Below are 23,726 nucleotides of genomic sequence, written 5' to 3' on the forward strand. Positions count from 1 at the left end.
ATTGCACTACTATATTATGCAATTAGTTGCAGACTGAAAAACCCTAAATAACTCATGGTGGAAGAACTCTATTCCCTCTGCTTATAAGATAACTACAGCTCTCATTGAAAAGTTCTTCAAGAATGTCTTCAGTCTCCAATCTGAAACTGTATCACTCTAAATGAGTGACAGGTATTAAAACCACTATAATGTAAAGGGATAGAGAGACTGTATTGTGAAAAGTTTTGTACATTTCAGTCTGATATTTGTTTGATTTACGCTGCTGCTTATGGATGGGTGATTTGAATGATGATGCTTATGGAAAAGGGTCAGCTAAGCAGGGGATACTATCATCTTGCTTCTGTTTTTATTTATTGCTTTTATGGAAATTTTTCTAGGTGTGGGAAACTCTACAGTGCATATCCCTTTGCTGTCTTGTATTTTATTCAAAATTTCCACTTAGACTAACTCAAAATGCAGTTCTCCATGATTGTGTAGTAGATCACATCACTGTAACTTATGTTTTCTAGGCAAGTGTGTCGACCTTTTTCCTCCACTCTCATTATGAATTGGCATAATTTTTGCCCATATAGTGTTTCCCAGTTGCTTGTAAATTGAATCTCTTGTGCATCTTGGTGTGAGAACAATGATACGTGGAATCCATATTTTTATTGCCTGTAAAGTAAAGTTTAATGTTATGTTTTTTTGGTAATTTCATTAATGTTTTCTTTTATTCCTAGGTAATAAGGCATAAAAAAAATGTTGCTGGTCTGTGTACTGGTCTGAGATATCGTAACCATACTTCACATACATAAAATATAGTCTTTCAACTTTTTGAAAATATCCCTCAATGTAAGAACCACCACACTTGCAGAATTTTCTTCAGTGTTCTTTCTAAGCAGGGAATTCACTTTGATAAAAATCAGGAGGCTAATGTTTACACCAATGTTTAATGTCACAAATTAGTTCCATATTACAAACTCCTTATCACACGGGTATGCCTTCAGTCTAAACAAAAAAAAAATCTGGTGGGGCAAGGTCATGGCTATAGGTGGGTGAGGCATTGTGCTCCACCTCAGCTGGGTGATCTTTGACAGTATCATTTGTGCTGTGTGTGGCCTTGTGTTATCCTGATAAAACTTGATGACCTGCCAATTAAATTCAGGTTTTTGGTTCAGAACTTAAGCTTTTTCAGTAAGAAGCATTGTCTTTCTTTGTTGACGGTTGCACTTTCCAAGAATTCGATAAGAATGATGCCATTTTGATCCCAGAAGAAGGTGGTCATACGTTTTTGTTGATGATTTGGAAAGTTTTGGCTCTTTGTTTACAGGTAATGTTGCGTGTGTCCATTTCATGGATTGTTATTTGGTTTGTGGGTCATAAATGGAAGAGCCATGTTTCATCACATGTGATGACCGCTTTAAAGCACTCAGGCCTGCCAGCACCAAACCTCTCCAGAAGATCTTTGCAGATCTCTTTTCTCATATCCATCATCTCTCGTGTGAGCAACTTAGGCACTCATTGAGAACAGATTTTTCTACATTCCAATCTCTTGATGGTGGTCAAAAACACTTGCCTCTAAAAATATTTTTGCGGCATTCATCAATTGTCTGGTGGTTATGCACCCATCATTTTGATTAACTCGTTAATGAGTTCTTCGTTTTCACTATTTGTGACAGATGTTGGTCTCCTGGCTCTTGGTCTGTCCTTGATGTTGAAATAACCTTCCCAGAACCATTGGAGCCACCTCTGAACATTACTTTGATCAACTGTCTGGTCCCCATAGACTGCCAGGAGTTTTTGATGGATCAATGTGGCCAACTGATCACCTAATTTGAACAGTAACTCCATCACACACCATTGCTGGAAACAGCTGTCACTTTGTCCATCCATATCTTCAGATCTAAAAACACCTGAAAAATGATATTAGGTGTGTTAGTGGATAATTGGTATTACAACAAGTGTACATCATAAATCCCCCTTCCTTGTGCATGTGTGAGTAATAGTGCATTACTTATTAATCTGCCCTTGTGTAAATTAGATTGGGTATTGATTTATAATGAGTGTTTTCATATGGTAATCAGCTCCTGATTAAGATTACTAGGGCAACATATTGTGAGGCTCCGTAATATAAGGCTTTTAAATTTTATATGATAAACCCAGAAGTGTTGGCATATTTTAATTAAAATTTTTTTCCCAAAGATATTAAAATAATAAGAAATTGCAAAACGTTTTGTACCTGACTGAGTATATTTTTTATATCTAGCTTCTTCCTGTTGCATTACTGGATCAGAGTCATCAAAAGTTGGAACCTGGTGATTTTCTTGAATCATATGCCTATAATGCTGTTGACTCAAAAGCTGCCATTCTTCATGGTAAGTTGTTATAAAATGTATGTATGATGAGAAAAAAAGTTGTCCTTTTTTTTTTTTTTTTTTGGACAACAAAAGTTGGTGATTACCTATGTAGATGATGTTTGTTACTTACGGAATTTTTGGTTTTCTTTATACCCATCAAAAAAATTAATTGGTGTATAACTAATAATAGTTATAGTTAGTTATACATCAATTAATTTTACGTAACTGCATTACATAATTTGTAGAAACTTTAGTTATGTAATGCAGAGTTGTGATACAGCTCTGCCTACATATTATGATGTATTTTTTTGGCAACAGTGTAATCTCAATGGAGAAAAATGCAATATAAAAAATTACTGTTTGGTTAGTCCTGGTGATTTTCAGATGCACTGTTATTTATCACAATTACCATCCAGCCAATTACACAAGTAACTGAAGAAGCCATGCATTAAAAGCAGTCCATTCATTTGTTTTCACAGACAGTAGTCTTCTGTTGTATTTTATTGAGAGCTTGGAGAGAGAATATTTAAAGAAAACATACAAGAGAAACTATTTTTATTCATTTATTTTACAGCCTGGCATTTGGAAAGAATTCTGCAGTAGTACGATAAATGAATATTTTATAAAAAATAAAATGGAATGAATTTAAAAAAAATTTAAATAACCATTGCATTTATGAAAATGAAATTTTATATTTGCAATGCCAGTAACACAATTGACATTTTTATAAAAAAATGAATTAAAAAAATCTATATACCACCGAATACCATATAGAAGAGTTGAGGGAAAGAATTCACATTAATTCATAATGAATTAATGTGAAATATGAATAATGATATTTAAACCATGGGGGATATGTTATCGAGTGAATTTTACTGTATACAAAATATTACAATAAGCAATTTAAACTCCTACACAATAGAACCAATTAGTAATTGGTGATATTTCTGTATTCCACATTGATTTATGTCATGAAGCATAATAAGAAAAGATTGAAAACTGTGACTTACTGTATGGGGTAAAAACTGATAAAGTTAGTCCCTGTTTGCAGTCTTTCCTGATTATGCCTGATGACAAGATTCAACACAGAATCCAGAAATGTTGCCAATTATTAAGTAGTTCTACTCTGTGGAAGTTTAAAACTTACGTATTATAATATTTTGCATACAGTATTGTATACTTGTTAGCTTGATAACTCATGTGGTTTCATATTTCACATTAATTTAGTGTTTTTAAAATTTAATTAAAAAAATAACTGAGTCATGAATATTATATTTTATTTTCATAAAGTTTTATGGTGTATTAATGACATTCCAGAAAAAAAATTCAACACGAAATATCTATTTTTAGATGTGCTATATGACTTTTAAAGTGTTGGTGTAAAATTGCACTTAGATATGCAAATGGTATTTGTCCATATGTTTTTCATGACAGTATAGTGGTTTTGCTCCTTGTTACTCATTTGGAGAGGTAGTAGTAGTAGTAGTAGTAGTAGTAGTGGCACATGATGCAAGAAAGCAAGTGTAGGAGCTTATGCAGCATCAGCCAAAAAAAAAAAAAAAATCACACCATTCCCTCCAAATACCTGTCCAGTTCCTCCTTAAATTTATTTAACCTATCAACTTCCACAACGACAGATGGAAGTTTGTTCCAGCAATTAACCACCCGCTGGCTAAAGGCAAATTTCCGCACATCTATTCTACATCTGTCCTTTCTTAATTTGAACTTATGTCCCCGTAGGTTCGTAATCTGAACAAGTGGAAGTATCCCATCAGAATTCAGTGTGCTCAACCCATTCAAGGCCTTATAGACCTCAATCAGATCACCGTGCAGGTGCCTAGTCTCCAGCCACTGCAATTTGCAGAACTTAAGCCTCTCTTGGTAAGAGGATCCCTTCATTCCCCTCACCAATCTTGTTGCCCTTCTCTGTACACGCTCAAGCAAATCTACATCCTTCCTAAAATGAGGCCTCTAGACCTGTACGCAGTACTCAAGGCGTGGCCTGACCATTGCCTTATACAGAGGGACAATCACCTCCTTTTCCCTGCTAGCAAAATTCCTATATATCATTGACAAAACCCCATGACCCGCCCTAGCAGCCTGTCTGCACTGCTCAGAAAACTTCATATCTGACTGCACAATTACTCCCAGGTCTTTTTCATTTTCTACCACCTTAAGTGTAGTACCACACAGTTGGTACGTTTCTCTGGGGTTACTTCTCCCCATATGCAGTACTTTGCATTTGTCAAGGTTGAACTTCAGTTGCCACTTCTTAGCCCATCTGCCCAAATTATCTAGATCCTGTTGCAGTAGCACACTGCCATTACTGTCATTAACAACCCTGCCAACCTTTGCGTCATCTGCAAACTTCGACATTAAGCCTGATATACCTTCATCAATATCATTGATAAATACACAAAACAACAGTGGACCCAACACCGAACCCTGTGGGACTCCACTAATAACATTAGTCCACGAAGAGCAGCACCCATTGATTACCACCCTCTGTCTTCTCCCACTTAACCATCCTTTTATCCATTGTAGCAACTTACCCTTAATACCATTCTGCTCCAATTTGTACAGTAGTCTTCCATGCGCAACAGTGTCAAAAGCTTTCCTGAAATCCAAGTATATGATATCAAAATTATTTTTTGCATCCAGTTCCTTTGTGACCACATCATAATAACCAATCAAATTTGTCAGACAAGACTTTCCCTTAACAAACCCATGCTGTGTTTGAATTATTGCTGCAGTCTTGTCTAGATGATCCAGGTCTGGATTTCCATTCTGTCATAGACTGGAGGAATTTCTAAAGGCTTCTTCAGTTGGGACTGTAGTTAGCCGATCGCAGGCAGAGAAAGTAGGACTCTCCTGCCATAAGTCATCCTGGATTTTTCATTCTGAACAACATACAAATTGGCCGGAAAGCACAATTGCACAGATATAATACACAATATGGTTTTAACTGATGAACATAAAACCCAATAAGATGTTAATATATATATATATATATATATATATATATATCCTAGTATGTGAAAGTGAAATATAAATATTATAATAAATATAAATTGTAAAATTAAATTATTTTGTTTTATTTTGTTTTATTCCCATAACCAATTAATGCCATCTAAGACGATTAAACATTACATCGGTCTGTATATATAGGTAAATGAATTAGGTGGTAGTATAATAATATAATATAAATAATATATTGGCTTGTCAGTTAAACCAATAACCAAGATAGGTACCTAACGTGACCAGGAAAAAATATATGCTATGCATTAAGCAATATATTACAAAATATATAAAAATCGATACATTAAAAAGTTAATTATGGCAATAGGTTACATTGAAGAGGACTTTTTCTAGGGCTAACCCTTTCAATGTAACTACCGTAATTAACGAGCTATCCGTTTCTGTAGTCATCGTCCAGCTAGGCAAAGTCCAAAAAGCAAAAAGTAAATTAGGCCAAAACAGATAAATAACTAAATTTCTAAATTTAGTAGCAAGCTAGTGCGATGACTGTTAGCCCGACGGATAGCCAAAATTAAATTTACATAAGCAAAAAAGAGCATATAAAATATTTTTAGGCATCAGTGTGTAGTAAAAAGATAGAGCAGCAGCCAGTGCTAACAAAAGGCGAACGGAAAAGTTAGAAGGATAGTTATAGTATCTCACTCCCCCTCGAATACTCTAATAGATCATGAGATATGAAAATTACGAATAAGAAAGAGAAAGGTAAACAGAAAAGAAAAAGTATAATCAATGACTAGGATGCAACCTTATAGAAAGGTATCCCATTTTGTGGCAGGCAATGTAAAGAAAACATTACGCTTAAAATTTTAACATTTTAACAAGCTTACCAACGCGAATCCAAGGCAGGAGAAAAAAGCCTCGGGAAATATCACGTGCTGAATATATACTACTGTGCGCAGCCCCCCCTGGTAGGTGTAGTAGATAAGTAAAGCGATAAATTAGGCATATTTACAAGTAGCGCCCTCTGCATTGTCAATATGCCAAAGAACATAACTAAATAATAATGCCGTCAAATAATTATATCTTGAAATTAAATTAGAAGTTAACAGAATATGTTCCTGCCCATAGAGCAAATATAGGTACGACGTTTTCAATGCGTGTAAGCTATATGTGACTTACTTCATGAGCAGTACCTACTATATACATATATACATGCCCAACGTAATTCATATTAGCCAACGAAACTCCCACAACAATTTTTTAAACCAAGTATGTTATATTAGTGCCTGTACATTACTAATTCTATAATCCTCTGTGCGCTAAGGTTATAATTTTCCTTGCTACATGCTATAATTAAGGCTTTATAAATAAATCGTGCTATTATGTGGTGTGGGAAGCAATTATTTAATAACTTAGTTCTGAAATCAATCAGTGTATCTATCATATAATCCATCTGATTACATATACTTAATCTTCTTAAACTTTGTGCGATAATTATATTGCGATGAATTCTTTTTGATATATTAGAGTTCCAGTTTGTGAGGTCGATAGCATTAAAATTATAATCTTTGCGTTTATCATACAACTTGGTGTGTACGGTATTATTATCATCTATTCTTATATCCAAGTCCAAGAAAGTAGCAGATTTGGAATTAGCATTTGTGCTTTCTAAAGTTAATTCAGGCGGATAATATTTAATAGCTTCTGTAAGGAAGTCTGGCATATTGAAAACTATCAAATCGTCAATATATCTGTATACAACCATATTGCTTTTAAAGTTATACTCGAAGTGGTGTAGATATAAATTAGCCACTAAACAAGAACTACAAGCACCCATAGGTATGCCTGTGTATTGTCTATAAAGATTGCTGCCATTAAATATATAGTTATTGAAAATACAAAGATTAAACAGGTCATCCCAGTGGCTTTTGTCACAAGGTAAGATATTTTTGTATTTATCATAATAGTCGCAGAACACCGTTTTTAGGCTGTTATGAGGGATGCTAGTAAACAGGTTATTAAAATCGAAAGTATTGATCTGTTCTATAGTATTACTGACTGTGTTGTTTTTTATATAAGTTATATAAAAAACAACACAGTCAGTAATACTATAGAACAGATCAATACTTTCGATTTTAATAACCTGTTTACTAGCATCCCTCATAACAGCCTAAAAACGGTGTTCTGCGACTATTATGATAAATACAAAAATATCTTACCTTGTGACAAAAGCCACTGGGATGACCTGTTTAATCTTTGTATTTTCAATAACTATATATTTAATGGCAGCAATCTTTATAGACAATACACAGGCATACCTATGGGTGCTTGTAGTTCTTGTTTAGTGGCTAATTTATATCTACACCACTTCGAGTATAACTTTAAAAGCAATATGGTTGTATACAGATATATTGACGATTTGATAGTTTTCAATATGCCAGACTTCCTTACAGAAGCTATTAAATATTATCCGCCTGAATTAACTTTAGAAAGCACAAATGCTAATTCCAAATCTGCTACTTTCTTGGACTTGGATATAAGAATAGATGATAATAATACCGTACACACCAAGTTGTATGATAAACGCAAAGATTATAATTTTAATGCTATCGACCTCACAAACTGGAACTCTAATATATCAAAAAGAATTCATCGCAATATAATTATCGCACAAAGTTTAAGAAGATTAAGTATATGTAATCAGATGGATTATATGATAGATACACTGATTGATTTCAGAACTAAGTTATTAAATAATTGCTTCCCACACCACATAATAGCACGATTTATTTATAAAGCCATAATTATAGCATGTAGCAAGGAAAATTATAACCTTAGCGCACAGAGGATTATAGAATTAGTAATGTACAGGCACTAATATAACATACTTGGTTTAAAAAATTGTTGTGGGAGTTTCGTTGGCTAATATGAATTACGTTGGGCATGTATATATGTATATAGTAGGTACTGCTCATGAAGTAAGTCACATATAGCTTACACGCATTGAAAACGTCGTACCTATATTTGCTCTATGGGCAGGAACATATTCTGTTAACTTCTAATTTAATTTCAAGATATAATTATTTGACGGCATTATTATTTAGTTATGTTCTTTGGCATATTGACAATGCAGAGGGCGCTACTTGTAAATATGCCTAATTTATCGCTTTACTTATCTACTACACCTACCAGGGGGGGCTGCGCACAGTAGTATATATTCAGCACGTGATATTTCCCGAGGCTTTTTTCTCCTGCCTTGGATTCGCGTTGGTAAGCTTGTTAAAATGTTAAAATTTTAAGCGTAATGTTTTCTTTACATTGCCTGCCACAAAATGGGATACCTTTCTATAAGGTTGCATCCTAGTCATTGATTATACTTTTTCTTTTCTGTTTACCTTTCTCTTTCTTATTCGTAATTTTCATATCTCATGATCTATTAGAGTATTCGAGGGGGAGTGAGATACTATAACTATCCTTCTAACTTTTCCGTTCGCCTTTTGTTAGCACTGGCTGCTGCTCTATCTTTTTACTACACACTGATGCCTAAAAATATTTTATATGCTCTTTTTTGCTTATGTAAATTTAATTTTGGCTATCCGTCGGGCTAACAGTCATCGCACTAGCTTGCTACTAAATTTAGAAATTTAGTTATTTATCTGTTTTGGCCTAATTTACTTTTTGCTTTTTGGACTTTGCCTAGCTGGACGATGACTACAGAAACGGATAGCTCGTTAATTACGGTAGTTACATTGAAAGGGTTAGCCCTAGAAAAAGTCCTCTTCAATGTAACCTATTGCCATAATTAACTTTTTAATGTATCGATTTTTATATATTTTGTAATATATTGCTTAATGCATAGCATATATTTTTTCCTGGTCACGTTAGGTACCTATCTTGGTTATTGGTTTAACTGACAAGCCAATATATTATTTATATTATATTATTATACTACCACCTAATTCATTTACCTATATATATATATATATATATATATTGTGAAAAATATATATTGATCAATTAAAAAAATGAGACAGCCCCAAGCTGGTGTATCCACAGTCCCATGTGTCTGCTTAAGGTTTTTTTTAGTTCCTGTGACCATTTTAAGGGTTAAAATCCATTGATTTTAACCCTTAAAATGGTCACAGGAACAGGATTTAGCCATATATTTTTATTTGACCAAGCATATTTTTATAGAGATAGAAAGGGAAACATATCTTCTTCTTTTTAACAATCATTTTTAAATTCAGGTTAGATTTGGCTATTCTGTTGAGATTTTTTTAAAAAGTGAATGAGCTCAATCAGTGTGCAGGTTTCAAGTTCAGAAACAGTTAGAAATCCTAGTGCAAAATATTCCTTATATTTGTTCCGACTAATATTTATCTCTTACAATTTCCACATGAATTTCTTTAGGACCAGTATATTGGAGTGCTTACTGCTACAGTTGTACCTGTTTGAATTGGAAGCTGACAACTTTTTCCTTTTCACTTTATGCTTCCTTCTGTGTGAAACTTCTCAGTGAGCCTCATTAATGGTCTAGCAGCTAAATATATTTATTTGTGTAATACAATCATCCAGCACATAGTTCCTCTGGAACTATGTGCTGGATGAATTTCTGGTCATGGATCTGGGGGGGGATGTCCAAGTGCAGGCCTTTGCAGACGACCCAGGCTGGACACCTAGCCCAGCCTTCTTCTAACCCTTATCCCTGGCAGGGGGAAGTAACTTTTTGGCATCTCCCCCACCTGCCATCCAAACTTCCCTCTGGTGTGGCATAGGCATGCCACACTGCCTAGCAGGCAGTGTGGCATGCCTATGCCCCTTACTTCTACTTCTACCCCCCTCATCTTCAGCCTCCCCTCCCTCCCACTATTATCTTTCATCTAGTGTATAGCCCACACGTCTAAATTTAAAAACATCAAAATTTTGCCCAACTTATTAGGCCTTTTAACACATTTCTCTAGCATTCAACCCCAACCAGCGGTTTCCTAACAGCAATCTCGTTAAGCATTTATGTCAAATGTGTGAAATTTTTATTTTTTTATTTTATTATTATTTTTTATTTTTTAATTTATTATTATTTTTTATTTTATTATTTTTTCATAAGCCCTAGCTACTGAAATCCCAGGAAACTAGGTGGCAGGACCTGCCAGAGCAACTTGTGATACTGGACACACCTGGCTAGCCTCCATGTGGCGAGGTATGGGGAATGCCGAGCTCCATTAGGGGCCTGGCTGCCAATAAGCCAGCCAAACAATGGGCACAACACATCACACTGCACAGACATGGCCCACACACTTTCAAGTCTCTGGCTTGACAGTGCACTGTCCTCGATAAAGCGAACACACGCGGAGATGGGAGAAATCCCAGGTGCCGTCTGACACGAACATACCTTATAATAGGTATCTGCACTTTCAATTGCAGTATGATTTGTGGATCACCTGTAGCTTAATTTAATTTCATTAATTAATTTAATTTATGAAAATTGTGACTTAAATTTTGTTTATTTTTTATAGGACTTTCTATACTTGAAATGTCTTTGATCATAGCAATGATGCATCTGACTATTATTTATGAAGGAGAACCATTTAACTTTGAGTTAGTTTATCGGGGTAAGTGGTTCAATTTTAATCCTTTAGAGGTTTATTACATCTGTTATATTTGATATTGTATTATATATTATATTAAATATAATGTCTATTATATTTGGACATCTGCTTGGCCTTCACATTCAAAAACCAGTGTTTGAATGTGAATACTGGACCCTGAAATGGGCTACAAATAAGCATTGCTGACCCCCTCAGTTGAGAACCACTGACATAGCCGTGCAGCTAAATGTACCCAGGCTCTCAAAGTTAATTGACGTCAAGCATTTAATGACTATGGTGAAAATGTTCACAGGAGTGATAAATGCCCTGAACACCTGGGATTTCTGTCAGTGGCACAACCCTCTACCATACTTGAGGTCTGGGTGCCTCCGTAGCCAGGTGGGAAGGAGCACCAGTGCGTAGCACACGCTTCTTGATTAGACCGAGGTTCGAGCTCGTCACCGCCAAGTACGGAACATGCGGAAAGGTCAAGGAATGACCACCGCACCAGAGCAATATGGCCTTAGTTGCTAATGCTCCTTAAAACCAAATAACAACAACTTGAGGTCTGATCTCACACTAATCCTCAAATACAACCATCTGAAATTTTGTAATTGTTTCTTACCTGCTCAGGCACTCCCTAAAATACAGGCACTGCTGCATCCTGGAATTAACCTGCATAAATGGCAACCAATTACAAATACTGTCACATTCTCCTTTTTTTTTTTTTATAGTATATGTGTCTAATGAATGGCAGCACCTGGAACATCAGTTCAACTCTGCTGTGTTATGCTGTGGTGATAGAGGAGATGCCTGTAGGTATAATAACAAAGTAAACATGAAGGAAATTTTGTTTAGAATTAGACTTTCTTCAAAAATTAGGGGAACCAATTAGAGATAGATAACCTGAAATAGTTAACCACTCAAGTGTTTGCAAGAGAAGGAATTATACAGAAAGTTATGCATCTTTAAACAAATAGTTATACAGAAAATTTGCAGAGTTCTACAAATGCAGAATATGCAAAATTATACAGATAAAAAATATACAAAGATATACAGAATTAAACAAATATACAAAGATATACAGAATTAAACAAATATTTACACAAATAATTATATGGAAAAAAAAAATTTTTTTTTCTGTATAAGAAAGGTAAAGTGATTATCAATCAGTAATCCAATGATTTACCATTAATTTTTATGAGAGGAGGACGAGTTGACAAAAGGGTGCCTTTGAAGACCATCATACAAGTTTTACTCTGAGAAATATAGTAAGACCCCGACATACATAAGAGATATGTTCCAGGACTTGTTACGTAAGTTGAATTTTACATAACTCGGGAATGACTAATAAAATATTGCTACTATATCCCTGATATGCCAAAATTACAAAAACCACATAATATCCTCAGAAGAATGAAGAAAAATAATTATATATTTTTCAATTAATTATTTATATATTTTTTATATATTAGTTATATATTGTTAATTAATTCAATTAAAAACTTTATCTGGGGACAATGAAATAATCAGAGTGACACATAAGAAAAGAAAACATAAAAGAAAGAAAAAATGCATGTTATTTTACTGTAAAAACTGATATGTATTTTGTAGCCTTGGTTATTATAGTTGACTTCATTGGTGCCCGACCCTTTACCACTTCTCGTATTCTGTCTTTGTCCTTTATTATTGTGCTCACCGTTGGCACTGACAAATCTAAAATGCATGTGATGCTTAGTTTGACCATTTTAATACATCCTTATTATTTTAATTTTCTGATCCAGATTGATCTCTTTCCTTTTCTAGGAAAATTTACTAGTACCGCTGTCACTTATTCTCTTAGTCGGCACCATGATAACTGTCAAAATGAAATTTTCTGTAAAGAACTTCACAGGGTAAGGCGGAAACACAAGCCCAACATGCTCACATTTTACTAAAGCACATTTCTGGTGGTCACTGTCATAAAACAAAAACAATTTGCAGTTTCCGGTTTATTGGGCTTTTCTGTTAGTGCAATTTATTATAAATGGGTAGTAAACTCTATCTTATTGCATTTGCAATAATACCAATGGCTGGAATTCTGTGGGTTTTTATTATTATGGTGAAATGTATGTCCCCTTCATTGAAACTTCGGTCATATAATCATTCCTATTTTTAAGCTTGTTACTCCGTATCTCACTTATGCTTGCCGTGTTCATCATTATTGATTGCTTATTTATTTATTTTTATTTTATTTTTTTACTGTTTTAAATTTTACAATCTTTAAATTTTACTGTTCTTTATTGGGACAGTCCTCAAGACGTGTCCAGTACAGGCACAGTGACTGCAAGATAGAACATCCTGAGAACAGGAGGCATTAGTGTGTCTGTAACCAAGACATGAAAAACACTTGGTAACCACTGTGAAAGGCCTATATCTATGAGAAGACCAACCAACCAATGTGTAAGCGTTATAAGGAGATAGCAAGTTTATATATATTCTTGGGGAAAAGCCTAGAATCCAATTCACAGTTTGTTTAGATTTTGAGGAAGTACTAAAAAAAAGGTAACTTCCTTTTGATAGATACCTTTTGTTAGATACCTTTCAAAATTCATCTTGATTCACCTTTCAAAATTCATCCAATTCATCTTGAGGAGGACAATAGACGGAAAAGAAAAAGATACTTCTAAATTGACCAGAGATATACGTGCAGGTTACAGATTGGGAACTTAGACAGCCAATCAAAGTAACCTCCAAAACATCATTCAAAAGCAGAATTTGAAGTTATTGAAATCAGCTTGAAGTTTTATATATTAAATTTCAAATGGAGGCAGTAAAATGGAATCAGTAACAGATTTTATTCATTGTTATTTGGTGCTGTTTTCTTTTCCCTTATCATTTCCAGTCTAAGTCATGACTGATTCATGAGCTGTATTATTTTTGCATACTCCTGTAAATCTGCTCACTCTAACTTTAAATATGTCATAAAGAATAATCTTTTAAGGGGAAGAAAAAGTTTTTATAAAAATGACAAATCAATAGTAAGGGTTGAATGAAGCATGGGAAGATGGTTTAAGGCTGAACTTGGAACGTAGTTGGCCGCACTACATTTTCCATATCATTTCCAGTCTAAGTCATGGCTGATTCATGTGCCATATTATTTTTGGATGCTCCTTTATTAATCATAGTTATAAGTTAAAAAAATATTCAAGAATAAATTTTCCAAATATTACAGTAAAAATAATAAAAATATTATACTATATTTTAGTACAAAATAAGATATTCTGATTTGCTTGCTCACTTCAATTGCACGTTTTGATGTGAAAACATCTATGGCGGCACTAGAGTAAAATCGATTGGTAACAAAAATGATCCAATTGATTGTTAACGAAATTTTTTTACAGAAATGGCACAATTGACATCATTTCCTATTTGGTGGCTGTTAGATTTTAAATGACACAAATGACATCACTTTCTAAATGCTGCTAACAATGCTAACTCAGTCACTAACATTGATTTGGTAGAGTAAGTAGTTGATTCAGTAGAGTAAGTTCATTCTAAGATATGGAAATGTTGTTACTTCCTAAATGACACCAACTCAGTCATTAACGTTGATTTGGTAGAATAAGCAGTGGGTAGTAATATTATGCAAGAATAAAATACAGACTTTAATAAAATCTGCTTCTCAAGATTTTGATCAACATCAACCTTCTAAGCAGCGTAAGTTTCAATCAAACCATTCAAAAATTTAAACGGTTTTACTCCAGTGCCGCCATAGATGTTTTCACATAAAATAAAACATCTTTCGTGCATACAAGGGTACACACGCTGCTTTTTTTTTTTTTTTTTTTTGTATTGAGTGTAATCATTATGTTCAGTGCATTCATTAGGTCCATAGTATGTCCCTACTCTGTTTTGTTGTTCCACTCTGATTCAGTGTTATTCTAAAAATTAAAAAAAATTAAATAAATTTATAAGCATTAAAGTGAAAATGACAAAAATATTACAACATATATTCAATACAGAACACTAAGAGCTAAGAGGACTTATAACAAAGCTTCTAATCTAGCTATATGAATTAAATGATTCTGTATTACTGCTGAGTTTAAGTGAATGCATGGAAAGGAATGAAATAATAATAAAACTAAGACATCTATTAAAAAGTGAATATAGAGGTAAGTTATAGATAAGGAGGCTTTTCCAAATCATTTAATTTATTCAGTACAAATTTAATTATAATACAACGATGCATCTTCAAAAATGTTATGCTATGGTCTATACTATGGAATTGCATACTATTTGAAGTTGTAATACCATCAAAATTTACCAAAGAATTTGCCCATTTAAATATGCTATTTCTTTTGTACTCTTCTTGATGATCATAAGATCATGAAGAATCATTTATCTCTTGATGCTTCATGCATACATTATCTCTCTCTCTCTCTCTCTCTCTCTCTCTCTCTCTCTCTCTCTCTCTCTTTCTCTCTCTCTCTCTCGTATGTATTGTACTTACCATATTCAAAATTTCATCTAGTATATTAGATAGCACCCTGTTTCTGATAGCTCTCTTATATCAGCATTCATTGTGTTTTTTTTTCTCCCCTCCAACCAGTATTTCAAAATTAACTATACATTTAGTATTAGCATGCAAACATGTGAGAGGCTGGCTTTTTATGTTGTCTCTATTCCTAATACATGCCATGTAATTTTTAATGGCAGTGCTTTCCCTTCCTCAGGAATTTTCCAGATAAATAGTTGATTAGTTTTAGCATTTTCTAGATCACTCATCAGTAATTTCTCATTTTTCCAAGTCCCAAGGTGTTGGCCTTCCAGCTGTAACTGTAATAGCATTATAATGATCCATAGTAGGCTCCATTGTATTTTCCAAGCCACTATGTAAATGAACAAGAAAGTTTAAAGTAGAGCAAGAATCTGGTCCTTGCCCCTGTATCTTTTCAAAGACACCAGACCACCCCACCTCTATCCCAGAGATATGAAAGAGTGTGTGACCAATTATTTTAATATTTGCTTACAATGCACATTCATTAACTTTCTAGCTATCTTATTATGATGTTACAAGGGATATGAAAATTTCCTCTTTCAGAATGGCAAAAACCAGTTCTGCTAAGTATCAGTTTTGTAGACAGAGTCTTGAGTCGTGACAAGCTTGTAACCTCAGTCTGTTATCTGAGATGGGACATTATATGCACCTGTTCAAATTTTATATAATGGGGTTAAAGAGATGTATATTGTTGGAAGCACTAATTGGAAATCCTTGTGGATAGCACAGTGCATATAAGCACAACCATCTCCACACAGTGGAAAATGCCTGGGTTCAAATCTTGTTAGTTAACACAAGCAAATTTTTTTTCTTTCCACAATGTGGCTGAGTTAATTAATCTTAGGTATGGATAGCCAGGTCCCCCTTCCCCACTGGAAACTTTTTTTTTTTTTTTTTTTTTGTCTAGCAAAATAGGCAAATTGACCAGAGAACAGATGAAATTTATGGATATATTGCACGTGGACAGATGAGTTGGTTCTTGGGTTGCCTTAATATGACAGCTTTTTTCATATGCTGATGTAAAATGATTTAAATATTTTAGTGATTAGAAAATAAATTAAAAAAAAAAAAAAAAACTGTAGGAAGCACTGAATTGAAGCAAGTCAATCCACATTATATACTGTTTATGTTGATGATGTGTTGCACTTATGACAACCATGTCAGGTTGTTCTATAATAAGTTTTCTAGTATGGCCTTCTAAAATTTGAGCATCTGTTTTTTTTTTAATTAACTTGCTATACTGAATGCAGTTGACATTTAGCCATCTTACTGCCTCTGGTCGAATTCAGACTATTTTCATTTCTCAAATGTCCTCACAGATACCACTTCTGTACTTCTCGCTATGTGGAAAGGGCATGAATTAATTTCCCATTGCTAGCCAGAATTTAGAGTACCCTGTGTCAGAAGGAACTTTTTTTCACATCGTGGTTGAATTACTGTATATTCCAGTGTGTAAGTTGATGTTTGAAGCATGAAAATATTGTCTAAAATGAATTTTGACATATGCCAAGTATAAAATCCCAAGCTTAATTAAAGGCATGTGCTTAGGGATAGATGAATAATGCTAGTATAATTACAATTCATTACATATATATTTTACACAAATATATGTTGTTTTTCACCTTTTGAAACCCAAAAATTGTTTACCTTCTTCATCATTTGAAACTAGTTCATATGCATGAAATTTTTTCTAGGAGTTATGTTTACAGGATCTCAAAGTAAATTTTGGAGACTTTCAATTTTTTATAACAAATAACCTTCCATATGGGGTATTGTTTACAGAGAAACCAATTTGCAGTACAGTACTAAACAGCAAACAAGGAATGTTTCATAATCAAAACTTTCCATGTACACATATAATCAATAAGGGTGATGTTGTGGTGCCTAAGTCTATAGGTTTGATTTCATGACTTTCTACTTAAGGAAGTAATGTATATGGTTACTGCTTTCTTTGTAGTTTACTCTGCGGTGTAGTAAGTAAAATGTCACAATTTAAACTCTTAAAAGAAAGAGCAAAACAAGTTCTTGTCTTTCTTTTAAGAGCATAAAGAGAAGAGTTAAGAATAGAGATTGGTTCTTTGTATCTTGCATAGTGGTGATCACAGTAAAATTTTAGTGTAATCACCATTATGCAATATACAAAGGTAAAACGAGTCAACTTGTATGGAAGATATATGATTAAGAACAAATTTTCAAGGCAAAAAGTAGAAGTCAACTTTTAGAGACACGATTTTCCATCCATTCTTAATGATTTCCCCTCTGCTTCAGAGAAACCTTGGCATTTTTAAAATGTTTGTGATGAAATTGACATATCACTGGCATATAAAAAATCATGTGGCTCTATAAGTTAACTTCTTTTTGCCTTAAAAATTTGTTTTTAATCATATATTTGCCATATAAGTTGACTCCTTTTTACAGTTTTTATGGGCAAAGGACTGCAAGTATAATTATGTAAAGACACTGTCTGTATGTCAGTCAACCGTGGTTGAAGCTCTCCATCGCATCTGTGCTGCTGGGTGTGATTGAGAACATGTATATGTCTAGTGGAAAATGTTAGCCTAACCTGGTTGAGGCTCTCCATCATGTCTGTGTTGCCAGACATGATTGAGGGCTTGTGTCTATGTGCATCTCTGATGGAAAAGTGAAATCGCCCTCTCCCCCCATCTGCCTCTCCATTCTATGTGTGGATGAATGTCCAAGTGTGTGAAATGGCTAGCTGAGCCTCAGTGGTCTTGGTTATGGGCAAAGGCTTGCACGAGTATGTGTACACGACAGTCTGTGCTTTGGGAAAAATGATGGATATGAACTATTGGGGCCACGTGGCTAAATGACCAACACTATGCAGACTACATTAAAACTCACTATCTCTAGCCTTTACAGAGTTTGTACTGCATCAGAGTATACGATGCAGAATTGGGAGGGACCCCCAGGTGCTGCTTGACAGTCAACACTACAGCGGGTCCCCAATATCTGAGTCCCCACAGTTATGAGGATTTGAATATTAAAGAATTAAAGGAAGCTCTTGAGAAAGTTGACCAAGCACTTGAATATTTTTGTGAGAACAACCCTCTTCATGATCGTGCAGCAAAAGTTAAGTGCAAAGTTAAAGACGGATATTTTCAACTTGGCGACAGTAAATTCAGTGACAAAAATTATTTGGAAAAGTTATACACGTTTTCATTTAGGTTATTATAAATTTATTAATGCAAATTTGTTAAGTCAAATATATTAGTGCAATATGTTATTTATTAAGAACACACATATTTATTAGAGGAGAATTTATTGCATAGTTAAGTATACACCTTTTGAATTTTTTTAACAATCCTAAAACTTTAATAAGAGCGCCAGCCAATCCAGAATCTTGCAAGGCAATAATTATACCCGAGGAGGTATGAATACAGTCCGACAAATTTTGAGCATTTTCTTCTGGCAGATTCAGGATGAGACCAGTCTGCCTGCAGTGCATACTAGTATTTGAGAATAACACTGCACTGGAGTGAACATATGAAGGAATTATTTATGGATGGCACATTTTTTTTGCTCTGATTTGTCATGATTCTTATATTGTTTTGTTTGCTGCCAGATAAAAGAGCTGAAACATATATAAAATTATTTAACATGATACACGAACTTTGGCCTCAACTGAATCCAGTGAGCATAAATGTGGATTACGAACTTGCAATCCATGAAGCTATTCATGCAGTGTTTCCAGAAGTAAAAATTAACAGTTGCTTATTTCACTTAATTAAAAATCTTCAGAAATACTTGACATCATGTCATCTTCCAGGAAGATACAATACAGATGTCGACTTTGCATTACATTCAAAAATGATCTCATCTCTTGCATTTGTTCCCCAAGAAGACATTATTCATGCAATTACTAGTGTAGAAAATTATTTACCAGAAGAATTTGAACCAATTTTAGAATGGTTTACCAATGATAGGTGGAACAGGACCAGGGTATGTCTGCCAGGGGCCAATAGTTGATGATGTTGTAGAGCAACTATCATCATTTAAGGGCACAAAAGGTGATATTGTTGTATACATTGGAACCAATGACATTAAGAGTAAGAGATCTGCAGATTTACTCAACAAGTACAGGTCAATATTGAAAAAACATTGCGAGTTAGGTTTGAATATGAAAGTGTAGGAGACACGATAGGGGGGGAGTATATAATGAGAGCCTTGTTGATCAATTCGGCCCTGGAGAGATTGTGCAAGGCTCAAGGGGTAGAATTTTTTTCAGCCTGATTTGTGCTTGCTGACAGAGAGGCTACTTCTACAGGGATGGGGTACACTTAAATAGAAAGGGTGCAAGAATATTTGCCGATGCTATTAAGGCAGTGTTAGGTGGGTTGGGGGGATACAGAGACCAAAAGGTTAACAGTGGCTGCAGGCATAGGCAAAAGTGATTCTTGCACTGCTTCTATTAGAATGAGCAGCAGCCTGGAAAGCAAGGTAATGGAGATTTACATGACTGCTGAGAGTTATAGTGGAATAAATAAATACATGGGCTGTGTTAGGGTAACTAAGAGCAGAAACAGGTACATACTTACTTGCATGTACACCAATGCTAGGAGTATAGTTAATAAATTTGATGAACAAGTCAAGACATCAAAGGCAGATATTGTTGGGATATCAGAGACGTGGTGTCACACAGATATAAGCATTACAGAATTGGAATTTGGCGAGTAAAGTGTGTACAGGATAGGCAGAAGAGGAAAGAAGGAGGGGTTATGCTGTTAGTTAAGAAACACATAAAATCTAAGGAAGTGCATCCAATTGATGTTGGTGGACAACGCAATGTTGAGTTTGTTTGGTGTGGCAGATCCAGGAAGGGACCACTTTCCAGATATTGACTGGAACTTGTAGATTGGATACTTGCACACTAGCAAGACTTTTGTGGATTTATTGGATGGCCATTTTCTTCAGCAACATGTTCAAGAGGCAACTAGAGTGAGTAATACTCTTGATCTGATTATCAGCAGTGATTATTCATGCATTAAGAATTTGCAGATAAAGGAATCACTGGGCGACAGTGATCACAGCGTATACTGATGTGGGAATTACTTAAGAATGTAACTACCATCAAGGCTAAAAGGAAGGACTTTTGCTTTCTTAAAGGTGACTACAGGGGTCTCAGAGAGTTTTTAAATTCCGTACAGTGGGATCAACTGATGATGTTACCAATGGTGAATTCTAAATGGGAAGCCTTCAGGGACTTAATTTTGGAGGCTACTAGGCTTTTCATTCCAACTAAGAAATACTGTTCATGGTTTAGGCCTAAATGGATGTCAAATGAACTAATGAGGCTCATGGCAGAGAAGAAAAATGTATGGGATGCATATAAAGTATCAGTTAACAAAGAAGCCTATGGCATATATAAACTAGTCTGTAATCAAGTCATAAAGGAGGTTAGGCGGGCAAAGGCAGATTAAAGAAATCCTTGGCAAAGGATGCAAAGAAAATCAGCAAAGAGTTCTTTACTTATGTAAACGCTAGAAGGAAAGGGATGAATCAGATTGGACCACTTAACATAGATGGGTTGTCTATTGATGATCATGCTCACGTAACTGATAAACTGAATGGGTATTTTGCATCTACATGAGGAGTTATTCAATGAGGGGAGTGCCAGAAGTTTATCAAACTCTAACAGGGAGCTAAAGTGATTTTGTAATAACTGAGAGCAAAGTGGAGGAGAAATTGTTGATGTTAAACATAAAAAAGGCACCTGGGGTGGATGGGATCTATCCAGTTATATTAAAGGAGGCAGCAAAGGAAGTAAGCAAACCATTCGCCATAATTAGGAGAGCTTACTTGGGGTAGGTCCCCATGGACTGGAGGTGTGCAAATGTTATCACCAATTCACAATCGGGGTTCAAAAGATGACACAGGGAACTATAGACCTGTTAGTTTACTTGTGTTGTGGGAAAAATAATGGAATCACTGGTTAAAGAAGCATTGCAGGATCATCTAGACAAGACTGCAGTAATAATTAAGACACATGGGTTTGTTAAAGGGAGGTCTTGTCTGTCCAATTTGATTGGATACTATGATATGGTCACAAAGCAACTGAATGCCAAAAATAATTTTGATATCATATACTGGATTTCAGGAAAGCTTTTTATACTGTTGCACATGGAAGACTGCTGTACAAATTGAAGAAGTATGGCATTACGGGTAAGTTGCTACAATGGATAAAGGGATGGTTGAATGTGAGATGACAGAGTGGTAATCAGTGGACACTGCTCTCCGTGGACAAACGTTGTTAGTGGAGTTCCCCAGGGTTCAGTTTTGGGCCATTGTTGTTTTATATATTTATCAATGATATTGATGAAGGTTTATCAGGTTTAATGTCCAAGTTTGCAGATGATACAAAGGTTGGCAGGGTTGTTAACGACAGTAAAGACAGTATGCTATTCCAACTGGATCTAGATAAGTTGGGCAAATGGGCTGAAAAGTGGCAACTGAAGTTTAACATTGACAAATACAAAGTATTGCATATGGGTAGCAGTAACCAAAAGAGAAACATACCAACTGTGTGGTACTACACTGAGGGAAGTGGAAAGTGAAAAAGACCTGGGAGTAATTGTGCAGTCAAATATGAAGTTCGCTGAGCAGTGCAGAGGGGCTGCTAGGGCAGGTCATGGAGTATTGTCAATTATAATCCCTGCTAGGAATTTTGCTAGCAGTGACAGGGCGGCGATTATCCCATTATACAAGGCAATGGTCAGGCCACACCTAGAGTACTCTGTAGAGGTCTGGAGGCCTCATGTTAGGAAAGATGTAGTGTTGCTAAAACGAGTACAAAGAAGGGCAACAAGATTGGTGAGGGGAACAAAGCGGTGCCCTTACCAAGAAAGTCTCAAGTTCTGCAAATTGCAGTGCCTGGAGGGTAGGCACCTGCAAGGTGATCTGATTGAAGTGTATAAGGCCTTGAATGGGTTGAGTGAGGAAGCTGAATGCTGATGGGATTCTTTCTCTTGCTCAGATTCAGAACCTGAGGGGACACAGATTCAAATTGAGGAAAGCCAGTTGTAGAATAGATGTACGGAAATTTGCCTTTAGCCAGCGGGTAGTTGATTGGTGGAACAGACTTCCATCTTTTGTTGTGGAAGTTGATAGCTTAAATAAATTTAAGGCTGAGTTGGACAGTCATTTGGAATGAATGGAGGGGTTTTTTTTGGCTTATGCTGTATAAGCTTTTATGCTTCTACTAATGCTGATATGTATATAGGACATCTCAGAAACAATGGTAGCAGAGCTGCACCAACTTTTCTCTCTAATATTTGGTCCGTATTTTTTTAAATTTTCTTATTTTTTTAATGGAAACCCCAAACACGAAAGGTATCAAAGCCTGTAGTACTTAGTACCGTGCATGGGTTGAAAGAGAAGTATGGGTGGGATGCCGGAAACTTTGCTCTAGAGACTAAACATGGGTTTCACCACTTCAAGCCTCCGATAAGCAAAGTGGTGGTATTGCACCGGTCGATGGGAGTCATCTACCACCAACGAACATTAAGTGGAAGCGATAGAACAAACAATTTTGCTGCAGCTTGCCATCGCAAACTACAGTTAGCCTTTGGCTGTAGTATTGCTCACCCTACTTTGTGGTTTTATAGATAAATTAAGGAAAATTCAGATAACTTACAATATAAATTTCAAAAGAATTATTGCCAGCCTCGAACGTCCATGGAAACGAACAGGCTATGAAGAAGCTGACCACAGAATTTTAAATAAGATCAATAACTATAATCGGCAAAATATTATAGAATATCTTTATGGTATATCGTACAACTACAATATGAATTAAAAAAAGTAAAGGTTTTATAGTTTTATTTTCCAGGATTATTAAAATAATTTAAAGATGTATACTTAACTATGCAATAAATTCTCTTCTAATAAACATGTGTGTTCTTAATAAATAACATATTGCACTAATATATTCGAGTTAACAAATTATAATAACTTTAAATGAAAACATGTATATAATTTTCTTTTCAAAATAATTTGTCACTGAGTTGACCATCCTCGAGTTGTTGTGCACCTGTTAAAGACAAATAAATGCTACAACACAATTTTTATCTGAAAAAATATGGCAAAAAATAACAAAACTCTGGATTCATTCTTTTTTTGTAAACTGAAAAATAGTAAGACTTCAATAAACCTTACTTAGCCTTACATTGTTCAAAATAAGTATTATAATAAAAAATATCTAATATAATAATTCTCATTTTTCAGTTCCTTCAATCCATTTATATGTACAAGTACATAATACACATTACA

At 34.9% G+C, this 23,726-nt stretch overlaps 1 protein-coding gene across 1 annotated transcript in view; it reads left to right on the forward strand.

Moving 5' to 3' along the window:
• Positions 1–23,726, forward strand: part of Orc4 (origin recognition complex subunit 4) — a 181,814-nt gene that overhangs the window by 127,223 nt on the left and 30,865 nt on the right. The window contains exons 9-10 of the mRNA XM_090388705.1: positions 2,246–2,354; positions 10,829–10,924. Of these exons, the coding sequence (XP_090244831.1) occupies positions 2,246–2,354; positions 10,829–10,924 (205 nt within the window). The remainder of the gene's footprint in view (positions 1–2,245; positions 2,355–10,828; positions 10,925–23,726) is intronic.

The sequence above is a fragment of the Mastigoproctus giganteus genome, chromosome 14 (assembly GCF_048544385.1).
Source record: "Mastigoproctus giganteus isolate SK-2022 chromosome 14, ASM4854438v1, whole genome shotgun sequence".
Taxonomy (NCBI): domain Eukaryota; kingdom Metazoa; phylum Arthropoda; class Arachnida; order Uropygi; family Thelyphonidae; genus Mastigoproctus; species Mastigoproctus giganteus.